The following is a 22,907-nucleotide window of genomic DNA, read 5'->3' as shown; positions in this document are numbered from 1 at the left end:
TTCTTCTGGGAGTTGATAGGGGAGATGCAGATTTGATGTTTCGCTGGCTTTGATCCATAGAACCAGGGATCACGATCTCAACATAGAGGTCGGTCACTAAGATGAACAGAAATGTCTTCACACAAAGGGTAGTGAATACTTAGACTTCTTAATCCCAGAGAGCTGGGCAAGCTTTGCCTCTTCAAGGCAGGTATCAGTACATCTTTGAAAATTAAAGGATATGGGATCAGTGCAGGAAAGTATCGCTGAAGTAAAAGATCAGCCATAATCTCATTGAATGGCGAAGTAAGCTGGAGAGACCACTTGTGGACAGCAGAGTAGCTTTGCAAGGCTGTAATTCCCAGTCCCTGAGTCAATCTCTTCAGTTCTTGTGTTGTTTGCTGACTGACATCATGACTACTTTCCATACTTCTAGCCTGGAACACCATGTTTGAGTTCCAAGGACACACATGTCACTCAAAAAAAAAATCAAGACTGTTTTATTGATTAAGCAAGGGCACTTTAAAAGTCCAGGTTTGATTGTACATTTAGATATTTGCTAATAAAACAAATTTGGGCTAGATTTCTTCCATACACTTTCCTCACCTCGTACCATGTGAGTGCAAGTTAAATAGGGTCTGGAACACACTATATTTCTGTGTACAGATAACATCGCGGTTCTAATCTTCTTGCACAAAAAAAATCCCATTGGAAGATGTTTGCACTGAACAGCATAGAGGCTTTTAAAAGCAGCATCAACGTTTTAAAATCAAGCCATGGCAGGTTGGGAATCACAGATCAGTGAGCATGAGGCCACAGAATGTGTAGAGGTCTGGACAGCAGAGTTTTCAATGAGACCAAGTTTTTGTAAAATGTTTAGTGATGTGAGAAACATGCTATAAAAAGAAACAGCAAACTGCATGCCTTACATTAGTTTGAAATGTTAAATGAGGTTTGTGCATTCAACACACTGCTATGGAGTTGGGAGCTCAACATCAAGCACATTCTGCTACACCATCCCAGACCTGCAGGTTGCAAGTTTTAATGACTGTCAAAATTTCTCTTCAGGATCTAGGCAGGAAGGGTCTTACACTCAAATATGAATTATTCAGAAAATTAACCATCTCTTATTTCATGTCTAGGAGAAGATAAAATTGTTCGACTTTGGAATCCTAATATGTTCTCCAAACCAAAGGCATTGTTGATTGGCCACAACTGTATCATTACTGAAGTTGTAATTAATGAAGCAGATCAACATATTATTAGCCTTTCAACTGAAGGGGTGAGTGACTATTTCATGGTATCTCCTTTTTTTATTTAGATGTTGTCAATGGCGTACCATTCATTTTCTGAGTCAGTACACAAGTAGAGTAATTGCATGTCTGTTCACTGATGGTGGACATTCCTTATTCAATGTGTCAGCACTGCCTTGGTTAATACTATGCTTGTCTCTGAGTCATACAGCAATAAGTTCAAGCCCCACCCAAGCACATCCAGCTGACATTTTGGTGCTGTATTGAAGGAATGTCGTACTGCACAATATGTCATCTTTTGAATGAGACGTTAATTTTAACTCTCATCTCCTCTCTCAGATAGACTAAATGAGAGTCTTTGGCATCTGTTTAGTGTTTATTCTCCAGCCAATGTCATTGCAAACAGGTTGCCTATTTCATTGAGATTCATGTGTTGACTAAAGTACTAATTGATTGCTTATTTCCCTACATTAAACATCAAGTATATTTCAAGCTGTGATGTGCTTTGGAATGTTGTACCAGGAGAGGGACTAGATAGGTGCAAGCTGTTTCTTCCAATCTTCTTTTTATCTTTACCTGACAAAAATGTCCAATTATCTCTTTGCTTTCATTTTAATAAGAAGTGCATACCTAAGAAATTAGAATCTTTTCGTAGTGTTGACTGTACTGCATATTTATAACATTTTCTGTGGTATTACTCATCAGTTGCAATATACATTAGTACTCTGTACTAATATAAATATCACTAACTCTCTAGTGTTATTTTCCAGGTTCTGTATTGATTTTAGACTTTTGGGGGAAGAAGCTTACAATGACTAATATATAATGCGCTGTAACAGCAAGCTATGTAGTGGGTAGAAAGGAATCTGAGCTAATTAAGTAGGTGTTAGGATTTTCAAAATGGATTTTAATGTCAGTCTGGTAATTCCTGAAAAGGCTAATCCCATCAAATCCACCCACAGAGTATTTTTTTTCTTGCGGGAGCACTGCACGTAATTGGAACTGGAGACTGTAAAATGAAAATAATGGCCTAGAATTTTATGAAACATATGCCCCTTTTGTTTGGACATCACTTCCTCATCCTTCAATTCAAAACACTTTTCCCCTGTAACTTGCTGCACATGAGAACTGAAATTAACAAGGCAAGGGCAAAAGTTGAATGAGTTGAAGCTAATGATTAAGAAAGCAACAGAGCAAATGGCAAAGAAACAGAGTGAGTTAGGGAGTTAGAGTCCAATTGGGTGCAGAGAGAGAAATAATGACAGTAAAAGATTGGATTGACAGACAAAACAAATAAAAATGTTAGAAAGGAAAAATAAGAAAAAAAAGTTAAATATTTTAATCTCACTGTGTGTGTGTGTGTGTGTGTGTATGTGTGTGTATATATATATTTGTTACATTTCCAGCTAGAAGGTTAATTTGCTTTCTAGGAACAAGAATATAAATCATTCAAATGACATTTGGGTGATTAACTCGCAAGGTTAATTTTCCATGACATGTTTAATGGCAGTTCATGGATATGTTTAATGGCAGCAATTTCATGAAGATCATGGGAAGACGAGGATGAGCTGCTGAGTTCATGACACTGGATACAGAATAATATAGGTCATCTATCAGCATGTGGCAATTCAAAATTCACAGTCTTATCACTTACTGGATGATTTCCACATTGACAGTATCAGATGCCATTAAGCTCCGTGTTAATGTGGTAGAATATTTGGCCATTAACTTGATCCAGGAGCAAATATCTTCAACTTTTATCTCACGTGATTTGATGCTGTTGGATATAGATCAATGGCACATACGTTTATGTGGAACTAATTTTTCCTCATGAAAAGATTGGCATTGAGGAAAGAAGTGCTGTGTTAATACCAACCATATCCATCTGCATCCTGAGCATTTAAACAGACAGTTAAAACCCAGGGTTTCTTTGTGTTTTACATGGTGAACAATGCATTGGAAAGTCTTTACAAATATGGCATCTGTGTACTATAGGTTGGTGATTTGTCAATTATCTTCTGCCCTTTGCGTGGTAGGGTCTTGTTGGCTGCTGCTGAAGTGATTTGCAGGTCAGCGTAATTGAGCATACCTAGCTCTGGTGGTTTCTTTGGGGAAGTACATTCTTGAGGCAGTGAGAAGATCATTTTTGCCTAGATAATATGCAAAGGAATGCATTAAATTCCATTCTGAACCTCTAGCAATTACTCTTCAGTCTGCAGGCTCCAGAATAAAGCCATTCTGCTTGTCTCATCTACAGCTAGCAACAGGTACATCTCTCAATTTGACATAAATTATGCTTTTGAACTGTACAACAACAATAACTTCCATTTATATAGTACTAAGCAAATGACAGACTTTCTGGGGGCTTTTCCTGCAAGCAATTTTATGATGTTCATAAAATCCTTCCTCCTGGTGATCAGAAAATTTCATGTCAAGTCAGAACTTCAAATGGAGAACCTAGATACTTGTTAGGATGTTTTCAGAATGTAGCTTTGGAAATGAAAACACGGGACTTGCCGGGACTTGAAGACCTGAGTTACAGGGATAGGTTGAATAGGTTAGGACTTTATTCCCTGGAGTGCAGGAGAATGAGGGGAGATCTCATAGAAGTATACAAAATTATGAGGGGTATAGATAGGGTGAATGTATGCAGGCTTTTTCCCCTCAGGTTGGGTGAGACTAGAACTAGAGGTCATAGGTTTAGGGTGAAAGGTGAAATATTTAAGGGGAATCTGAAAGGGAACCACTTCACTCAGAGGGTGGTGTGAGTGTGGAATGAGCTGCCAGCAGAAGTGGTGGATGTGGGTTCAATTGTAACATTTAAGAGAAGTTTGGATAGGTACATGGATGGGAGAGGCATAGAGGGCTGTGGTCCGGGTGTGGATAGATGGCACTAGGCAGAAAACCAGGCCGTCATAGACTAGTTGTGCTGAAGGGCCTGTTTCTGTGCTGTACTGCTCCATGACTCTAAGATCGTATCAGTTTCTTTTCTCTCTTCTGAGCTTAGCAGTAGCCTTGGCAGAGAAGTGAAAGATGGTTATTTTCAATACTTCCCTTGTTTTTGAACAACAATCCTGTGTTACATTTACTTTTAGAAGAAGAAGCAGAAGAGCTGGTTTACAAAAAAACATGCAACCTTAATACTTGCAGGCTTTAAACTCACCATTACTCAAATTATTGGCTAGCAGAGGCATTATGCTGATATCACCTCTGTGGCTCATAATAGCCTTTGATATTCTTCTAAAAAATTTTTAAATTAGTTTTCATAGATTAGAATTGCTTTTCCTGGTGTTATTTATTTTAGTTTTTATTTGTGTGTTTAAAAAAAATCCTAATTGCAAAGTAAGTAGATATATTACTAACGTTGCCTTCCATTTTACTTTTTCTCCTTTTGGAAGATGTTCAGAGTCTGGGATGTTCAGACAATTGCTGTCCTGCAGGTCTTCATCTTAGGTGAACATCAAGTAGATCGGCATTTCAACACAATGGTGTTTGACAATAAAAATAAGAGATTAATTGCTGGTAGGTTAACAGGCTGTGAAAAAATCAATTACAGCTTATCAGTTAGAGGTATAATTGCAGGGTCGGTTGTGTCCTGGAGTAGTAGTGCCGAGGGCTGAATTAGTGATCCAGGAAAATCATTCCCACTACCGTTTCATCCAGGAATTTAAATTCACTAAATTAAATAAATTGTAATTTAACTTTAATAAGGGTGAAATTTAATTAAATTAAATTTAACTTAATAGGGGCAGCATGGTAGCGTAGCAGTTAGTGTGATGCTATTACAGCGCCAGTGATCGGGGTTCGATTCCCGTCGCTGTCTGTAAGGAGTTTGTACATTCTCCCGTGTCTGTGTGGGTTTCCTCCCACATTGCAAAGACGTACGGGTAGGTTAATTTGGGTTTAAAATGGGCGGCGTGGACTCGTTGGGCCGGAAGGGCCTGTTACCACGCTGTAAATAAAATTTTTTAAAAATTAATTAACTTAACACAAGTGTTGACATTTTGGTGGCTATGAAGCTATTGGATTGTTATGAACACCCAATTGGTTTATTAAAGTCTGTTACAAAAAGGAACACACTGCAGATAATGGGAATCTAAAATAAAAACAGGAAATGCTGGAAAAACTCAAGTCAGGCTGCTTCTGAGGGAAGAGAAACAGAGCTAAAGTTTCAGGTCCATATAGCATCTAAGCACAGCTTTTTGACTTTTATGACCATAACACATTACTTTTAAATTGTTTTATTCTACCAGTTTTTTTTTTCTGGTACTTTGAAGATAATTTTTCTTTTTCTCCACCTGTTCCAACTCAACAAATTCTGTACTGCTCTTTTAAAATGCTTTTATCTTTTCCCCCCTGAGAATCAATGTAAAGTTCCATTCTTTAGTCTCATCATTGTTTCAAGCCAGCTGTACCTCATTTCAAAACTAGTGTGTGCTTAGACAGAAGGAATAATTAATTTGCGTGTGCTTCTACACATGTGCACAGACACATGTATAAGATCAGTTGCTGGACAACTGTACACTTCTGTGAGATCTGATTCCGTTAAGATTTACCAACTATCTGCAGAATAGAAGAAATTTTTGTAAAGATAAATAATCCCACTGTTAGTCATCCAAACTGAGGCAAATTCATATTCATTGTGTGTATTTACTTGATTTTGCAGGATCCACTTCAATAGACCTTGTACCCCTCACATCTGCTGTTCAGGACAATCTAGAGGTTCCCCTTTCCCATGAACGATCCGTCAATGTTCTGGTCTTCAGCAAAATTAATGGGAAGGTTGTGTCCATTTGTAGTAAATCTATAATTAAGGTAAGTGTTTATCTGAGGAATAGCTAATGAACCATCAAAAAAATTTGATACTGGGTTTCATAATGAAGAAAAACATAGTGAGAACAATTTCCAATCATCAGTCAAGAAAATGTGCTAAAATGGTACAGTACTGGGAACCTCGCCAGTTCCTTGCATCACTTGTGTGCACAAAAACTTGAGAGGAGTCAAAGATGATATTTTCCTTATTTGTGCTTGTTAAGTGGGAGGAACTGCAGAAGTCTCAGGTGAAATCTACTTGCACAAATTCAATTCATGGCTGCACCTCTTGAAGGGGAGATGAGCACTAAATCAAACCAGTGCTGGAATTTATTATGCAGCTTGGGAGTAGTGGAGTGAAGGATGGCACTCCTTTTCATTGACATGGGCTTCAACATTAAAACGGAACACAAGGTGTTCAAGAGTGAGAACCTGCTGAAGAGCCCTGGAAGCCACCAAGAGCTGACATGAAGGAGGAAATAACCAAAATAATAAATGACTGAAGTAAAGTCCCCATTGCCAAAAATGTTTAGTGGAACCAGCAACAAATTTCATCAAGTAATAAGTTGCATTTCTTCACTTGTACACTTACCATGATTTCAACATGAAAATATATATCTCACACTTTATACACTCAGCAGTTCAACCATGGTAGGCAAAATCAGACAGATTACAATGCACTAACAGCCTTCCCTCTCTTTTACAGGAGAAGGTTGCATTCAATTGCAGTATAGTGGCAGATGGAAGGTGGCTCTGAAGGTACTCACTGTCTGACTTGCCTTGAGTAGATTGTGCTGGCACTGGTGTTAGGCCACCACAAAACTAATGAGCTACAGAGGATCAGAGATTATTGAGGATGACATTGGGCTCGTAAATGATTCTCTTTCCAGCATCCCAGTTATTCCTCCCTCCACTATTCTGCTGGCTTGTATTCTTCAGATGGTTTAAATCTATCCATCTCACCAGCTTCTTTTCCCTCACCATGACCATATACTTGTGGCTTCCTCATTTCACACACATCATAAACACTTCATATCTGTGGAGCTTTCAGTTCAGAAAGAGATGAAGTTGTTGCTTCTGATAATCGCATCAATGAGCTCAGATCATAGTACAGACAGTAATGGAGAGTTTGGGATTTGGTCTATGCATCACTGGTGACTGGGCTACAGTGATGCCTGAAAGGGTAGCTCGTGTCAGCTCACTGCAGAATGAGTTGCCCAACATTTCTGCTTGAATGTACATGGGTAAAGACAGCGATGGGGCAGCTTGTAGACAAAAGGCTGATGAGCATGCACACAGATGCTTGAGGCATTGCCCAGCCTGCCTGTGTGAGGTGCTGGAGAGCTTGATGTAATCCAGCTCCATTCTTGCTAATGATTGAGGATCATCTACCCCAGACCTTTGTGTAATGGGAGAGATCCCATCTTCTGTTATAGCACACATAGAAAACATTCAAATATTCAATAGAAAGCAAAAGGCAGTGGCTTGCATTAGTTGATCTGTTTCCAAAGTTTTACCAAAGTTTCCCCAAAGATATTTTACTTAAAAATGTGTTTTTTTGATCTTGTATGTGGGTGTGACAGAAAGAAAGGCATTTTCTGTTTCACCAGTCATGGAACAACAAAGGAGTATTTTCACTTGTCTTTCAATTTAATTAAGTTTGAACAAAGAATATATGAACAAAAAAACTAGGAAGAGAGATCAACTAAGGTCTGATCACAATTTTTATTCCCATCCTATAATGTTTCTTTAAATATAGAACAACAAAGTGAAATGTTTACACATACATTAAACTTGGCAGCTGCCATGTTTATTGCAATGGATTTTTATTGATTTACCTGTGGTTCTTCTTTGTGAAAGGTACTTGCTATTGTTTTCAGCAACAATAAGAACGCATGTTTGGGTTTTCTGCAGGTCTGGAAACTGCAAAGCGGAAAAAAAGTCTATCAAATCGCACATCCTCACGGACACTCGATAGAGGTGACAGCTGCAGCAGTGGATGAAAATGGAAACCATCTTGTCACAGGAGCAGTTGATGGTGAATCACCCTTAGACCATTTACGAATGTGGACACACATGGGAGCCTGGAAATTGGATCATGTAGTGCTTCTTTTTATGCAACACACAGTCAAAAATAGATTTCACTTGAAATATTGCGTTATTTCTGGATGAAATCACGAAATTGGACTGGGTACTTTGGTTTCAATCCTTATTAATATACATGATATTTTCCTGGCTTTGGGCACACACCTAATGTTGTTATTGGCATAGTGCATAGTTTTGCTCAGAGTGATGTAAAATGGCGCTCAAAGCTTCATGTCTTAATGTTGACTTAGAACTCGAAGCACATAGTGCCATGTTCTTATTTCTTGTGCTGTTAGAAGAGATGGTCTACTGATTTTGGGAGACCCGACTGAGCTACTTCAGAACTGACTGTATCCTGCTTAGACACCTGAAAGTCCATAGAGTGTGCCATAACTGACTGTGAGTGCTTTTTATATGTATTTAGTTGCTGAGCTATTCATTTCATGTAGGCCTCAGTGGTAGCAAAGCCGGAGCACTCCTTTACTGGAGGCTTCAGGATCAGTATCGCAGGACACTATTGGTGAGTCATGATCCCTGTGGTGAGAAGCAAAGACACTCATCAGAGAAGAACCTATGCCTGCAATGCCCCAGCTGACCACATTCTACTGGACTGGACTGATGACCGATGACCATTGCATTCTCAATGCATTTTTATTCAGGCAATTATCACCAAGATATGTTACATCCAATGGGATTACTCTTGGCCACGTTCTCTTGCCTGGAAGTCAAGGCGATGGTGATTCTCAAATTCCTGACTACCAGATCGTTTTGGGTAACAACAACAGATCTAAGCCATGTATCACAATTTGCTGCTCAGTACAATATGAGAGGTGTCATCAGGGCTCTTTACCTCCTGAAGTAATAATTGCATCTCCTGATTTGTGGCAAATATGGATTGGGTAATGGATATCCATGTGCTTGACAATCTACGTGTGTGTGTGAGTGAGACACTTTTGGAGGAAAGCTCTGGCCACTCTCTGGTGCTCAAAACCTTCCTCTGGACATAACATATCTTTATTAGTCACATGTACATCGAAACACACAGTGAAATGCATCTTTTGCATAGTGTTCAGGGGGTAGCCTGTAAGTGTCGCCACGCTTTCGGTGCCAACATAACATGCCCACAGCTTCCTAACCCATACATCTTTTGAATGTGGGAGGAAACCGGAGCACCCGGAGGAAACCCATGCAGACATGGGGAGAACGTACAAACTCCTTGCAGACAGTGGCTGGAATTGAACCTGGGTCACTGGCACTCTAACAGTGTTACGCTAACCGCTACACTACCGTGCCTGCCCTGTACACTACTGTACCTGACCAGAACTCTCTTTTGGACATCTAGAACCTCGTTCCTTCTCCCCTGCAGTCTTTCTCTCCTTTCTGGCAGCCATAGTGTGTGTAGCTGCTATCCTGCTTCCATGAGGGAGTGCTTCTTTAAGAGCTGATCTCCTTCTGTGAATGCCGCAGAGTTAAGTGTTTGCATCCGTGCTGGCTGGAGTGCCATCCAATGGGGGAACCACACAGGTCATATTTTAGCCCTTCTTCCTGAATGTCGCCCACCCTAATGATGTTTCAACTTGTTTTTGACCAATTTCACAATTTTTTTTTGAAGGAGAATCTGATTTAACATTTGCTAAATGCAACCATGTTTTAGTCCCCCAACAATAAATGAGATCCAATTTCTGGGCAGGGGATTTAATAGTCAGTAGCAAAACCTGCATTTCTCTCCCATCTTGTCATTCTCCTCAGCATAACCCTGATCTTCAATTCCCGAGTCAAAGGTATGCAAGCACACTTAGGCTAAATCGGTGGTCTGCATCATACCTAGCTGACTGACAAGGAATGACAGGACCTTACGTTACCTTAGCCAACACTTGCCAATGTTCTAGAATTATTCTGGAAAGCAAAGGTGATGCTCTGTTTCTTTTCCCACTTTCAATTATTATTTCCTTGGATCCTCCTGTGTTCCTCCTGACTGATGCTCCAATGGAGTATTGAGTAAGTGCAGCTTCATCAGATGATCCTTCTTGCTGATGAGACTTTTAATCGCTTCTTGGGATGATCCTATAGCACTATTTGAGCTTGAATACAGCATTCTCATCCTTATCCTTCAATTTAATCAATGATATAAAAAGATCTAATCATTTATCCCATTGCTGTTTGTGAGATCTTCCACAATTGGAGATACAGTTCAAAAATTTGCTCCATTGGTTGCAAAATACCTTATAATGCCCCAAGGTTATCAAAGATGCAGCATAAAGGCAAATAACTTATTTTTTTGCTTTTGAGGGGCTCATAGATTTCTGCGTCGCCAAGTTTGAATTCATTCTTCCAGGTGTTCTTCTCCTTTCCCACAATCAAAGCTACCCCCCACCCCCACCACCAAGCTGATGTGCCTTCTGCAGTTTCTATCGTTTCTCTCCTCATCTCTCCTCAAACACTTACTGAGCCTCACTTGTCCATGTCGTGTGGAGCATTTCCCCTTAACTGCATTCCCAGCAAATTATTCATCCTGGCCACCACAGCACTTGATGTCTGAATAGATTCCCCTCCTTGGGAAGTGTCAATTTACCTCTGAGGGTTATTGTTGTCATTTCCAAGTTTGGAAAACTCATGCTCAATTCTCCCATCCTTCTAAGTTATTGCCCTGCTTGATTACACTGAAATATGTTGGGTCACTTTCCTTCAATAATGGCGCTACATTTTTCCTGACAAAGAACTGAACTTGGGGAAGTGTCACTGTGGAGAAATATCTTCAGGATTTGTGTAGGACCAACAAAACTAAGTGTCTTTCATCAATGATTCGGGCTATTCACTTTCCAGTTCGTCTAATACATTTTTTCATTCTCTTTAAATGCAGGCTCATTAATAATTTGGGAGTTATATAGCGGAGAGAAAGTTAGGAGTTTACCTCCAGTTACAGAAAGCAGTGAAGAAGATAAACGAATTTCACAGCTGTTCTTTTTGAACCCCAGTGAACCAAACTTAATACTTGCTATGGGCTGGAACAACACAATCAAAATGATTCAGGTTTCTAAGATTGTTTTGTTTTCCTGTATGATATGAAGATACCAGGTTATGCCTGCAATGCAGAATAGTTTTTGCGTAAATTTCCAGCTTCCTGCATCCTAATGAGATACAGGAGGCTAGAATCATTCCAAGTAGAAGACTGGGAAGATGAAATGTCATGGAGATGTTCAAAATGATGAGGGGTTTTGATAGAAAGTCTGAGAAACTTTTCATGGACTGGAAGGTCAGTAACCAGAGGTCATAGATTTAAAATAATTGGCAAAAAAAAAAGCCAGTATAATGATGAGAATACATCTTACCCAGAAAGGATGATGGCAGGAGATTCAACAGCAACTCTCAGGGGTGAGTTTATGTTGTAAATGTTGAATCTTTAGCCAGTGATATTTGGTTGCACAGTTGACAAATGGGTTCCAAGATGTCCTCCACCTGGCACCAGTTGCTGCGGTTGTCAAAGAAGGGGATTGTGAATTTAATCAACACCCAACACTAACAAGCACTAGCATTACTTTCTGGAGCTCGACACACCAGCACATATCCTCTCTGAACTTACACAACTGAGCTTTCATCAACATTAAGAAGAGCCCCACACCAACACTAAATAAAAGAATTACCAATTGGTGTTCAGTCAGTTTCAACCAGCTGTTGCTATGATCCTACAGGGGCTTGGTGCTTGCTTCAGTTTTTCCAAAATGGCTGAAGGCTACAGAGGTTGACAGGGTGTGATTGCTGCCACCATTAGGCACTCCGAGAGGGGCAAGCTGCTAAAGATGGGGAAGCTGGAGGATGGGACACTCTCAGTTGGGAGCCACCTGTGCTCAGGGTATTTGGGGAGTCGTTCTACTGGCTAATTAGTTACAATATTGGCATGGGAGAGGGTGGTGGTGGAGGAGCGAACACAAAATGCTGGAGCAACTCAGCAGGTCGGGCAGCATCTGTGAAGGGAAATGAACAGTCAATGTTTTGGGCCAGAAGCCAGAATAAAAGGGGGAGGGGAGGAGCACAAGCTGGCAGGTGAGAGGCGAGTCCAGGTGAGGGGGGGGGGATGATGTGAGAAGCTGGGAGGTGATAGGTGGAAGAGGCAAAGGGCTGAAGAAGGAGGAATCTGATAGGAGAGGACAGTAGACCATGGAATTAACTGGTGGAGCAGGGCTGCTTTTCAGATTGGAGGATTTTCAGATTGGTGTGCCACAGGGATCGGTGCTGGGTCCACTGTGATTTGTTAAATGCCACGCCGTAGGAAGAATGTGATTAAGCTCGAGTGAGTGCAAAAAAGATTCACAAGGATGTTGTCTGGAATGGAGGGCTTGAGTTATAAGGAGAGGCTGGATTGGCTGTGACTGTTTTCTCTGGAGTAAAGGAAGCTGAGGGGTGACTTTATAGAGGTTTATAAAATTATGAAGGACATAGATGGAGTAGATAGTCAGTCTTTTTCCTAGGGTAGGGGAGTCCAAAATTAGAGGCTGTAGATTTAAGGTGAAAGGGGAATCATTTAAAGGGGATCTAAAAGTCAAGTTTTCCCACACAGAAGGTGGTGGGTATATGAAACGAGCTGCCAGAGGAAGGGGTAGAGGCAGATACAATTGCAATGTTTCTTTAAAAAATCATTTGGATAGGTACATGGATAGTAAAGGTTTAGAGGGATATGGGCCAAATGCAGACAAATGGGATTAGTTTAGATGGGCATCTTGGTCAGCATGGATGACTTGGGCTGAAGGGCCTGTTTCCATGCTGTATAACCCTATGAATCGATGATGGGTGTTTTCTGATTCATTCACTGTTCCAACCATTCTTGACAAGTCACTCAGCTTTTTGCAGTGTTATATCCAGATCCTCAGTGATTGACTCGGGTCCTTGATCTCCAAAGCTGTTACCTCATTGCCTTCAGGGAGTTTGATTGGGTGATCTCCTGTCTCCCTTCTCTTGCTAACATCATGCCTCCTTGCCACTTTCTGCATCCAGCGTCCTGTGCAGTGTAGAAATAACTTGCTGCCTCCTGCCTTCTGTGTATTGGTATTGGTTTATTATTGTCACTTGGACCGAGGTACAGGGAAAAACTTGTCTTGCATACCGATCGTACAGGTCAATTCATTACACAGTGCAGTTACATTGAGTTAGTACAGAGTGCATTGATGTAGTACAGGTAAAAACAATAACAGTACAAAGTGTCACAGCTACAGAGAAAGTGCAGTGCAATAGAGTGCAAGGTCACAACAAGGTAGATTGTGAAGTTGTAGTCCATCTCATTGTATAAGGGAACCGTTCAATTGTTGTCCCATTGAGCAAAGATTCATAACCAGGACTGACATTCAGAGGAAGCCACCACTTCTTGCAGTCACAATGCACCTCTTCGAGAAATATAGTCAGGCTTTTATGGAGTAGGCTATCTTTAGGTGGCATTAATGACTCTCATCATTTACCACTTGCAGAGCTATGCAGTCAATTGACAGTCTTTTAGTACTGACTGCAAGTAGCAAACATTCAAATGAGCAGACAGCATGAAGTTGGGGTGCTGCCTGCATTGAAAACAACAGGCATGGGTTAATTATAAGATAAGATATCTTTATTGTACAAAATATTAAGAGGAATAGATAGAGTGGACAGCCAGCGCCTCTTTCCCAGGGCACCAATGCTCAATACAAGAGGGCAGGGCTTTAAGGTAATGGGTGGGAAGTTCAAGGGAGATGTCAGGGGGAGGTTTTTCACGCAGAGAGTGGTTGGTGCATGGAATGCCTGGGGTGGTGGTGGAGGCTGATATGTTGGTCAAGTTCAAGAGATTGTTGGGTAAGCATATGGAGGAATTTAAGATGGAGGGATATGTGGGAGGAAGGGGTTAGATAGTCTTAGGAGTGGTTTGAAGGTTGGCACAACATGGTGGGCTGAAGGGCCTGTATTGTGCTGTATTGTTCTATGGTAACTTTTTATTAGTCACATGTACATTCGAAACGCACAGTGAAATGCATCTTTTGCATAGAGTGTTCTGGAGGCAGCCCGCAAGTGCCGCCACACTTCCGCTGCTAACATAGCATGCCCACAACTTCCTAACCTGTAGGTCTTTGGAATGTGGGAGGAAACCGGAGCACCTGGAGGAAACCCATGCAGGCACGGGGAGAACAATCTCTGGGATATATTCCTGGGCTGTCAAATATAGCCTCCAAAACCTGAAAACCCGAGCCGAATGGAAATATCAAATTCTGCTAGCTACAGAAAGGGCCCCGGGAAAGAGGTCATGTAGTTTGCTGTCCTGTGGAAGGAGCACAGACTACAGTAGTTTACATATGCTCCATGGTCAGGAGTGCATTGTGGTTTGTCCTTGAGTATTCCATTTACTGAGGAGATGTGTGCATCAAACATTGATGCTCTGATACAGTTGATATCAAACCCATATATTCAGGGAACATCAAGCCCAGGAGCTGCAGTGTTTTGGTCTTGAATTAGGTTTTCATGCAGGATGAATGCATTGTCTTCTTCTCAGCCCTCTGGATTTGCATAAGATTCTAACTCTGAGGCAGCATATTCCCAAAATCTGGATGAGTTGGTGGTGAGAGAAACACTTCATTGTTGGATAGGTTGTCATAGGAATGGAAAAATGTGAACTTCCCATCAATTTGCATGTCCCTTTGGATATTTGCTGACTTGAACAGGGAACCATGAAATTAATCTCATAATCCGTGCTCCCTTTCTATTGTAGCTAGGTACTTGGTGCAAGCGTGGCCTATTCTTATGCCACGTAATTCCAGTTTGAATAAAGGGAATTTTATTTGATGTTTCTTCCTTTACTTCAGAAGGTAATTTTATGAATTTTGAGAGTAACTCATTGATACCTTTTCATTTAGACATTGACTTCAAACAAAAAGAGATCAATAGATTTCTGCATGTTATAGGAAATGGGGGATATAGGAATAGTGCAGGAAAATGAAGTTGAGATAAAAGGTCAAGCCATGACCTTGATGAATGGCACAGCAGCTCAAGGCCAAATAGCACACTGCTTCTACTAATTCCTATGTTCCTAAACACGGGTGTTTCTCCTGATGTTGAGTATTTCCACAGGGATTATGCCATCAAATTTATCCTTTACAACTTTGTAACCATGGTCATCTACTAAATTACCTGCTGGTATTTGACCTATTTAATTAATTGCCTTGTTGGAAAATCTCACCCTTTTCATTTGCTCCTATTGGTAGCAGCAATGATAACTATTGTATTGCCATAATTGTGTATCTTATTCCAATTGTCATGCTTCTCTTTAGAACTTGAGAGTAAAGATAGAAGTTGTCAAAAATAGTGTTTTTGTCCATTGTTGTTTCATTCATACACTTGACGAGTATTGCATCAAAGTACTCCCTTGAAGCTTATAAATGGTAGATTAACTCTCTTGAGTCACAACATGTAATATCATGCCATGTATAAGGAACCCCAGAATAGGAAGAATAACAGTGGCTTCCATTGGCTTTTAAGGATGGTAGTTGTGTGCAGGGGCATGAGAATGCCATGCAACTTCTGAGCCACATCTGGCAATGCTCATTGCCTGACTACTCTTTGGCCTGCCTTCAATTCCTGAGGGGCCTGCAGAAGTTGCATGATTTTGTAACATCATGGGAGGAAACAAGATGTAATCCTTTTCCAGTAGAGCTTTACACACTAGGCACTCAGGCTTAATAACTAACAATTCACATGGAAATCCTGTGTGGGTCAAACCCAACTCTTTCCCATCCAGTAGCAACAAATAGCACAAGTTGTAATGAAAGCTACAATATTGCTGTATCGTTCCATAGCTTTCTGTTTTGTATTTTCGACATTTGCAATTTTTAAAAATGTTCAGACAAAAGGAATAAATTTTCTGTTTCATGCCTGCCAACCAAATTGGAATTTGTTCCAAGTGATCTTCTGGCAATCACTGTAAATTGTCTGCTGTTCATACTCCAGTTTCTGATATGATACTTTTGGTGGACAAGGCTCCTTACTAAAGTTAGACCATTACTCTAAATTTTACTTGTGACAAAAATAAAGCAAAGTTAACCTTGAAAAGTTGCAGAATCACATGTGTGACTGTTAAGGTCTATAACAATCTGAATAGCTTAATCTAGCAATGATTTTGTTTTGATGAAATTGAGTCTCCAGGTCCCCCTTTCCACAACAATCACTTGCAATATGTGTACTTTATTCCTGTATCTCAAGAGATACTTCTTTTGAATCATTAGAATATGAATGAAACACAGCAGAAAATGTAGATTTTTCTATTTTAATTCCAACAATGAGGATTTCATTTATATTATAGTATCTGCTCACGTTACAACCCACTTCAGGATACAATGTCAGAGCAGATTGAAATTTTACCAAAGAAATCTTAAGTTAAAATGTATTCAATTTTGGATCATTTTTCCCCAAAGGATGGACCAGATGAATCTTCTCTCTCAATTCTAGGAACATTTCCAAACATACCCAATGCAATATACAGCAGTAGTTTATTCCCTTTGAAGCAATTTCAAAGTACTAGCAGACAGTCTGATATTGTGAAGCAGGTAAGCTTCATTTCTTTATTTAAATGCTGATTCTACCAATATTTTGTGGCATTTTATGATAATTTATTAAGTAATATTAGGTGGGAACTGAGAATCATAAGATGTTCCCACTACAGAATTATGGTCCTTTTGGTATTTTGCCCCATGGACACACCATTAAAAGAATACAAATCATCCCTAATGTTATTTAATAGAAATTGGTTTACCTTTGATCTATGGTGTGAATCTGGATTGTTACCATGAAACTGATGTTCCAGAGGATCTTCTAAACTTGGTCAAGTTACTTCATTAGGTTGCAGCTGGTTTAGGGCAGGATTCAGTGTGCTGGTCCTGGCAAAGGTGAAAGTCAACACTGGGGAATGCCAGCATTAGACAATGGTAATTCAGGGAGAGATGGGAGGAAAGAGGAACATTGAGTAATGGCCTGTGATATCAATCTGGGCATTGTTCTTGTAATTTTCATGTTCAGCTTAAAACAAAATTAACTTGCCTTTTTGATTGTGGTCACCAATTCCCGTCTTAAAAGCAGCTAGTTTGTTTCTCAAGATCCAAGGATGCTCAATACATATGTGATCTAGGTTAGCAAAAAGGCCTTTAGTAATTGCTTGCCCATGATTTATGATTTGCAAAACTTTTCACTTCAGAATAGGCACAGGACAACTGGGAGTGTGCTAACCAGTATGGCTACCAGAACATTTCTTATTGATTTCAGTCACATTTCGTTGGCACCATAAAATCCCAGGTCATTGTCCAGTTTTAAACATGAAATTAGCAATTTACATCCACACTGTTACTTTGTTTATTTATTGCTTAATTCCTGGAAGCACATTTATTATTGGTTATTATGTATTAGATACAACCACAGAATAAAATGTCAGTTTATCAAATTATAATTATTTGTTTTGCATTGTTTTAGGGATATCTGAATGACAAAGGATTATGTGGCATTGATATATTTGTCTGTAATGCTGAAACCTTATTAGTAATGGGATGGTCCAACATGATCATAATATGGAATTTTGATACAGCACACATCTTGCAAATGTAAGCAAATAATTCTTAGGTTGCTAAGTATTGAAACATTAATCCCCAATTTTAAAAAATTGTACCTCTATGGAATAGTCATCTTTTCTTAGTGATATTTTATTGAGGTAAATTTTGTACTGATTAAAGAAAAATCACTACAAAGATGTCAATAATTATTTTTAGACTCACAGTCAATGATTCAGAAACATCTTCTTCCCCTCCACCATCAGACCACTGAACTGTCCATGAACACTCCCTGTCCATTCCTTTTTTTGCACTATTTATTTATTTTTGTAATATTAGTAGTTTTATGTAGTTGCACTGTCCTGCTGCTGCAAAACAACACATTTCACATCACATCATATAAGTCTGTGATAATTAATCTGATTCTGATTCTGATCCAGCCAACATTATAGTATAATGTTGGTGAGACAACAGTCATTCTGTGACAGGACACAAGAAAAAACTGCCTTTAGATACTTTGCCCACCTTGTGATATGTTTGTGTACTGCCAGGGCTGGAAAAAGTTTGAATGTTTTTTGCCAAAGGGTACTAATTTTTCCCTTGATGATGGTTCTGTTTATCATTGCCTAGTGGACATCACAGCCTGTACCTGGCACCAGTATCATTTAACTGCACAAGAAACCAAGCATTATGGAATTGATTTTGAGTCCCAATTAATGGAAGTACTCACAATAGTGAGTTGCATCATAGGATCTGTTCTGGCTGGAAGAATTGTACTGTATGTTTGTGGGAGAAGCTCCAGGAAAGATGCTGGAAGAAATCCTGTTCTAAGGAAAGTAAAAACTTAATATGTTGTGGCTGGTTCATTCTTTGTGAAGTTATGTGAGGCACGCTGATGGGTGTCTGAGTGTCACATGAAGCCATCAGTGTGCAGAAGGCATCACAGAGCAGGAAGGAGCCATTGGCTGGCAAATACAAGAACAATGCACAGCTTTCCCTCTACAACCAGATGACAGCAATATGCAGCATGTGCCTTTTGTGAAAGCAACAGCAGCTGCTGATGTTGCAGCTGGAACTGAAAGGAAGGTTTGCTTAGTGTCCATTGTTGATTAGAGAAGAGGATAGGGATGGGGTAGGGAAGGAGGGAGTTGGTGGGAAAACATTGTGCTTGGGTAGGAAGCAGAGACAGAAACTAGGCAAGAATTTAGATCATGTTGGATCATTAAACTTACTTTTTCTAATTGCATACACTGGGGTGAGATACCTGTGTTGATTTTCTTGGTTATCTCATCAGATACACCAGACCTGAAATGGTGTATGTGATGCCATCTTGTCTAACATATGGCAAGATGGTGTTCCAACAAATGCTGATGTGCTCAATTAAAATTTCCATGGTATTGCCTGAAAATGTCAGTGCCTTGTCTGTGCCACATCCACCCTAGTTTGCAGATAAAATTGAGGGCAACCTCACTTTACGAGGCTGTGTTTGATTTGAATTCCAAAGTAAAAATGCAAATTGCTGCCTCTAAAGACACTGCCACGGTGTCTTTTGCCATGTTCTGCCAGGGAACAAACACCCACACCTCACTTGGCTGGCAGTGAGAGGGGCTTGCCTATCAGGTCCTTCATACACATTTGAGGCATCAATCCCACCACACACTGCCTTCAAGATGGCTACAGTGCAGATGACAAACATCAACTGCTGCTGGAAGATCATCAACTCTATTGAAAGGCACACTTTGTTCTGCCTGAAACTTGTTGGTCTTCCTGTATAAGGGGATATCCACAATCAAATCCTGCTGACTGGCACATTCCAAGGTCCCGAGCTCTGTGCAGCCACCACAAAGGCTCTGTGGGAAAGGACCACAGTCTAGGCTCCTGCCGCCACTGAACACTGAAGGGTTGGGTCCTGTTTACCAGCCTTCAGACACTTCAGTGATGTATCGTTTGAAGAGGAAACATGGTGGGCATTGATACATTGTAAGAAAATGTAGAATGAGCATAGAGAAGACATTCCCAAACTGTATTTACTGTGTGTATTATGAATGATGTACACTTTTGAAAAAATATAATGCCCTGCACTGTTAACTGCTGTGCTGTAGTAAAAATGATCTATAATTTCCAATAGATAATGCAGTGACAGATATCCAGCCTGCCAGTCTGCATAGTAAGATTCTTTTGTATAGTAGGAGAATTAAGGGTTATGGGGAAAAGGCAAGTAGGTGGATCTGAGTCCAGCCCCAGATCAGCCATGATCTTATTGAATGGTGGAGGCGTTTCGATGGGCCAGATGGCCTACTCCTGCTCCAATTTCTTATGTTCTTAAGTCAATGCTAATCCTCCAACTGATCTATTCACCATGGAAAGATCACCTTGAGATTGGAAGTTGATGTGCAAATGGCTTAGATTCACTCTGGTACAATGTTCCTGCCTTTGCACTGAGAACAATAGAAATTCCATGTCTTTCACAACTATAACATTTGTGGCATACGTTGTAAAACTGCAGATCTCTATTCGTTATTTACTCACAAACAACCAGTTCCACTTATCTCTGTCCATTCTGCCAAAGCAGTTCTCACTCCATCCAAAGGAATTGTGAATTACTGAGAGCCTTAAGCTTCCTCACTAGCCTCGTACACAACCTTTTACAATATTAACTCTTAGGACAAGATCAGACACTGGTGTGGCTGGACTGAGAAGATTGTGGCATACCTCTGCCTTGAACTGCAGTGATCTCTGATGAAGTTGATGCCTCAAGGTGGCAGGTTCTAGAATTTTGATCCAAAGGTGAAGGAAGTGTGATTGTGTCTCAAAAACTGGAGAGGAAATTGTAAGTGATGCATCTGCATGCACTTCCTTTCCATGTCCTTCTAAGTAGAGGAGGTCATGGTGTTATTGAAGAAGTTGTGACAAGTTACTTCACTGAATCTTATAGAAAGTCTAGGCTTCAATCCTGGTGCAGCAGAAGTGGAGAAAGTGAAAGGTTAAGCTGTTGGATGGAGTGCTGATCATGGACTGTGCAGATGCAACAGTCAATCTTACTGAGTGTTGCATCTGCACCCATTCAGCTGAGTGGATATATCATCACATTCTGGACTTTGTGCCTTTTAAGTCACAGAGGAAGATGGTATATAATTTGTCGTTGAATATCTGGTCTCTGGTAGCCAAGACATTTATTTAGCTGATCCGAGTTGATGATGAGATATTTGGTGATGTTAATGCAGTTGATTCTCAAGGAATTGTTTTCTTATTGGGATGATGCTATTAACCTGCCTCAATTTGATAATTGCCATTTATCATCGCTAGTCTGAATATTGTCCAGTCCTTGCTGTGTTAGGCTATGGACTGTTTCCTTATCTGAAGAGTTGCAAATTCAAGATGCAAAATTTGAAATCATTAGAAAGCAGCCTTACTTTTGACTTAATTGGAAAAGAAAGGTCCCTCATAAAGAAATTAAAAATAGTTGTGTTCAGGTACTCCTGCAGCAATGTATTTAGGTGAAGATGATGGCTGCTAAGTGCAGCTATCTTCTTCTATGTTTGGTTTGACTCCAACTGGAGGACAGCCTTTACGCTGGACTATTGATGTCAATTGTTACTAGAACACCCTGATACCACAGTTAGTTATTTCTGCTTAAATATAAAGGACGATTGCTTCCATTTCATTGTTAAGAGAAGTCTGATTAAACCATACCAGCTGTGTGGTTATCCATTAGTATGTAAACAGTTGACAAAGGTATTCCCACAGTTTTAGATCCAGATTAGAGCCTGTTATCTTCTGATATGTAAACCTAGCAGAAGAGGTTAACTGCCAGGAGCATGATTTCCTTAAATCTACATTCAGCAACAGTTGTCTGTTTCGCATTCTAGATTTAATGAAGATCGACTTTTGGAAACCACAGATGGAGGTAAACAGAATAACTTAATACCAGATGTGGAGTCATCCAAGGTTCAAGTTGTGAAATTTATTGCAATCAGAAGTAAAATTATTGAACCAGAGCCTCCTGGGTAAATGATCCAATTAGCTAATAAGATTTTGTTTGCATTCTTGTTTTCTTAAAGCATGTAAAACTGTGTAAAGATAGCTGAAAGGGGTTTTCCAGTATGTTGTTGATAAATTGCAGATTTTATCAGCTAAAATTATTGTGACTTGATGGATTTTGCCACTTAATTGTCTCAATCCTGATATCTCATCACAGGTTTCTATGAGAGGATGATCTATAAGAATGGAATAATATCCCATTCATTATCCTAAAACTCCAATAATCCAGCACCCTTGGGATTTTGGCTGTGCTGGACTCACACATTTTCCAGACTATAGGAGTTTATTCCTATTAATACCCAAACACACTTCTTACCTTATCTTATGTTGCACAGCAGTATCATAAATTTTTCTGGTGAGCCGATTAAGGTTAAAGGGAACGCAGGTAACAGGGTCCCACCGAGGGTAAAGGGAGTGCAGGAAATAGGGTCCCATTGTGTTTTCAAGGGAGAATATGAACAGGGCCCCTGGTGCACTTAAATGGGGCATGGGAAGCAGTACCTGGTGTTTGAAGGAAATGTAGAAACAGGAACTCGGTTTTTAAAGGATCTATGGGTAGGTATCCCTGTTAGTCTAAAGGAAGTGTGGAAAACAACAGCCATGTATTCCAGATACTGAAATGTTCTGATTTGGAATAAATTATTAGCAGATTATTGGCGTTTTACTTTAATTGAAGTTGTAAGTTTTATAAGTTACAAAAGGTAGGATAAAACTGAACAATAGTTTTAATGTGCATTTATTGGAACTATCTATGAGCAGAAGAAACAATAATGCAAGGATGCCACTGAAAAATATTGAAGTTGTACAGTTCTGTTTTATTTATTTTACCATAATAGATTGATGAGACAGCATAATTGAAATTTATTAGATCTGAATCCAATTTACATCCATTTGCTGTAAACAAAACATTTGTCAAAGCAAAGCCAGGCATGCAGTGGAGTCAAAACTCTGCATCATGTGGGTAAATTGAACTTGGCTTTCTCAATAGAATTTCCATTCGTCTATTCAGTTGCTTAGTCTGCCCCTGTTGAGGTTCAGTCTCAAGTTCTGAAAATTACCATAGCATCCTGTTATTGACTCATGCTCTGCTTTTTGATACTCTGAAGTTCTGAAATTACATCATTTTGTTCCCATTGCGAATGCCGAAGCACTAATGAGGAGTTGAGATGGAAAGTATGATTCTAGTAGTTGATTGTCT

General features: G+C 39.9%; 1 protein-coding gene across 1 annotated transcript in view; it reads left to right on the top strand.

The window, feature by feature from the left end:
* Positions 1-22,907, top strand: part of LOC127568016 (WD repeat-containing protein 64-like) — a 69,899-nt gene that overhangs the window by 28,677 nt on the left and 18,315 nt on the right. Inside the window, exons 10-17 of the mRNA XM_052011263.1 lie at positions 1,122-1,261; positions 4,631-4,754; positions 5,899-6,047; positions 7,959-8,082; positions 10,990-11,159; positions 16,547-16,678; positions 17,595-17,722; positions 21,538-21,675. Of these exons, the coding sequence (XP_051867223.1) occupies positions 1,122-1,261; positions 4,631-4,754; positions 5,899-6,047; positions 7,959-8,082; positions 10,990-11,159; positions 16,547-16,678; positions 17,595-17,722; positions 21,538-21,675 (1,105 nt within the window). The remainder of the gene's footprint in view (positions 1-1,121; positions 1,262-4,630; positions 4,755-5,898; positions 6,048-7,958; positions 8,083-10,989; positions 11,160-16,546; positions 16,679-17,594; positions 17,723-21,537; positions 21,676-22,907) is intronic.

The sequence above is a fragment of the Pristis pectinata genome, chromosome 3 (assembly GCF_009764475.1).
Source record: "Pristis pectinata isolate sPriPec2 chromosome 3, sPriPec2.1.pri, whole genome shotgun sequence".
NCBI lineage: Eukaryota > Metazoa > Chordata > Chondrichthyes > Rhinopristiformes > Pristidae > Pristis > Pristis pectinata.
Note: the sequence above shows the minus strand (reverse complement) of the source record. Positions and strands in the feature narration are given on the sequence as shown.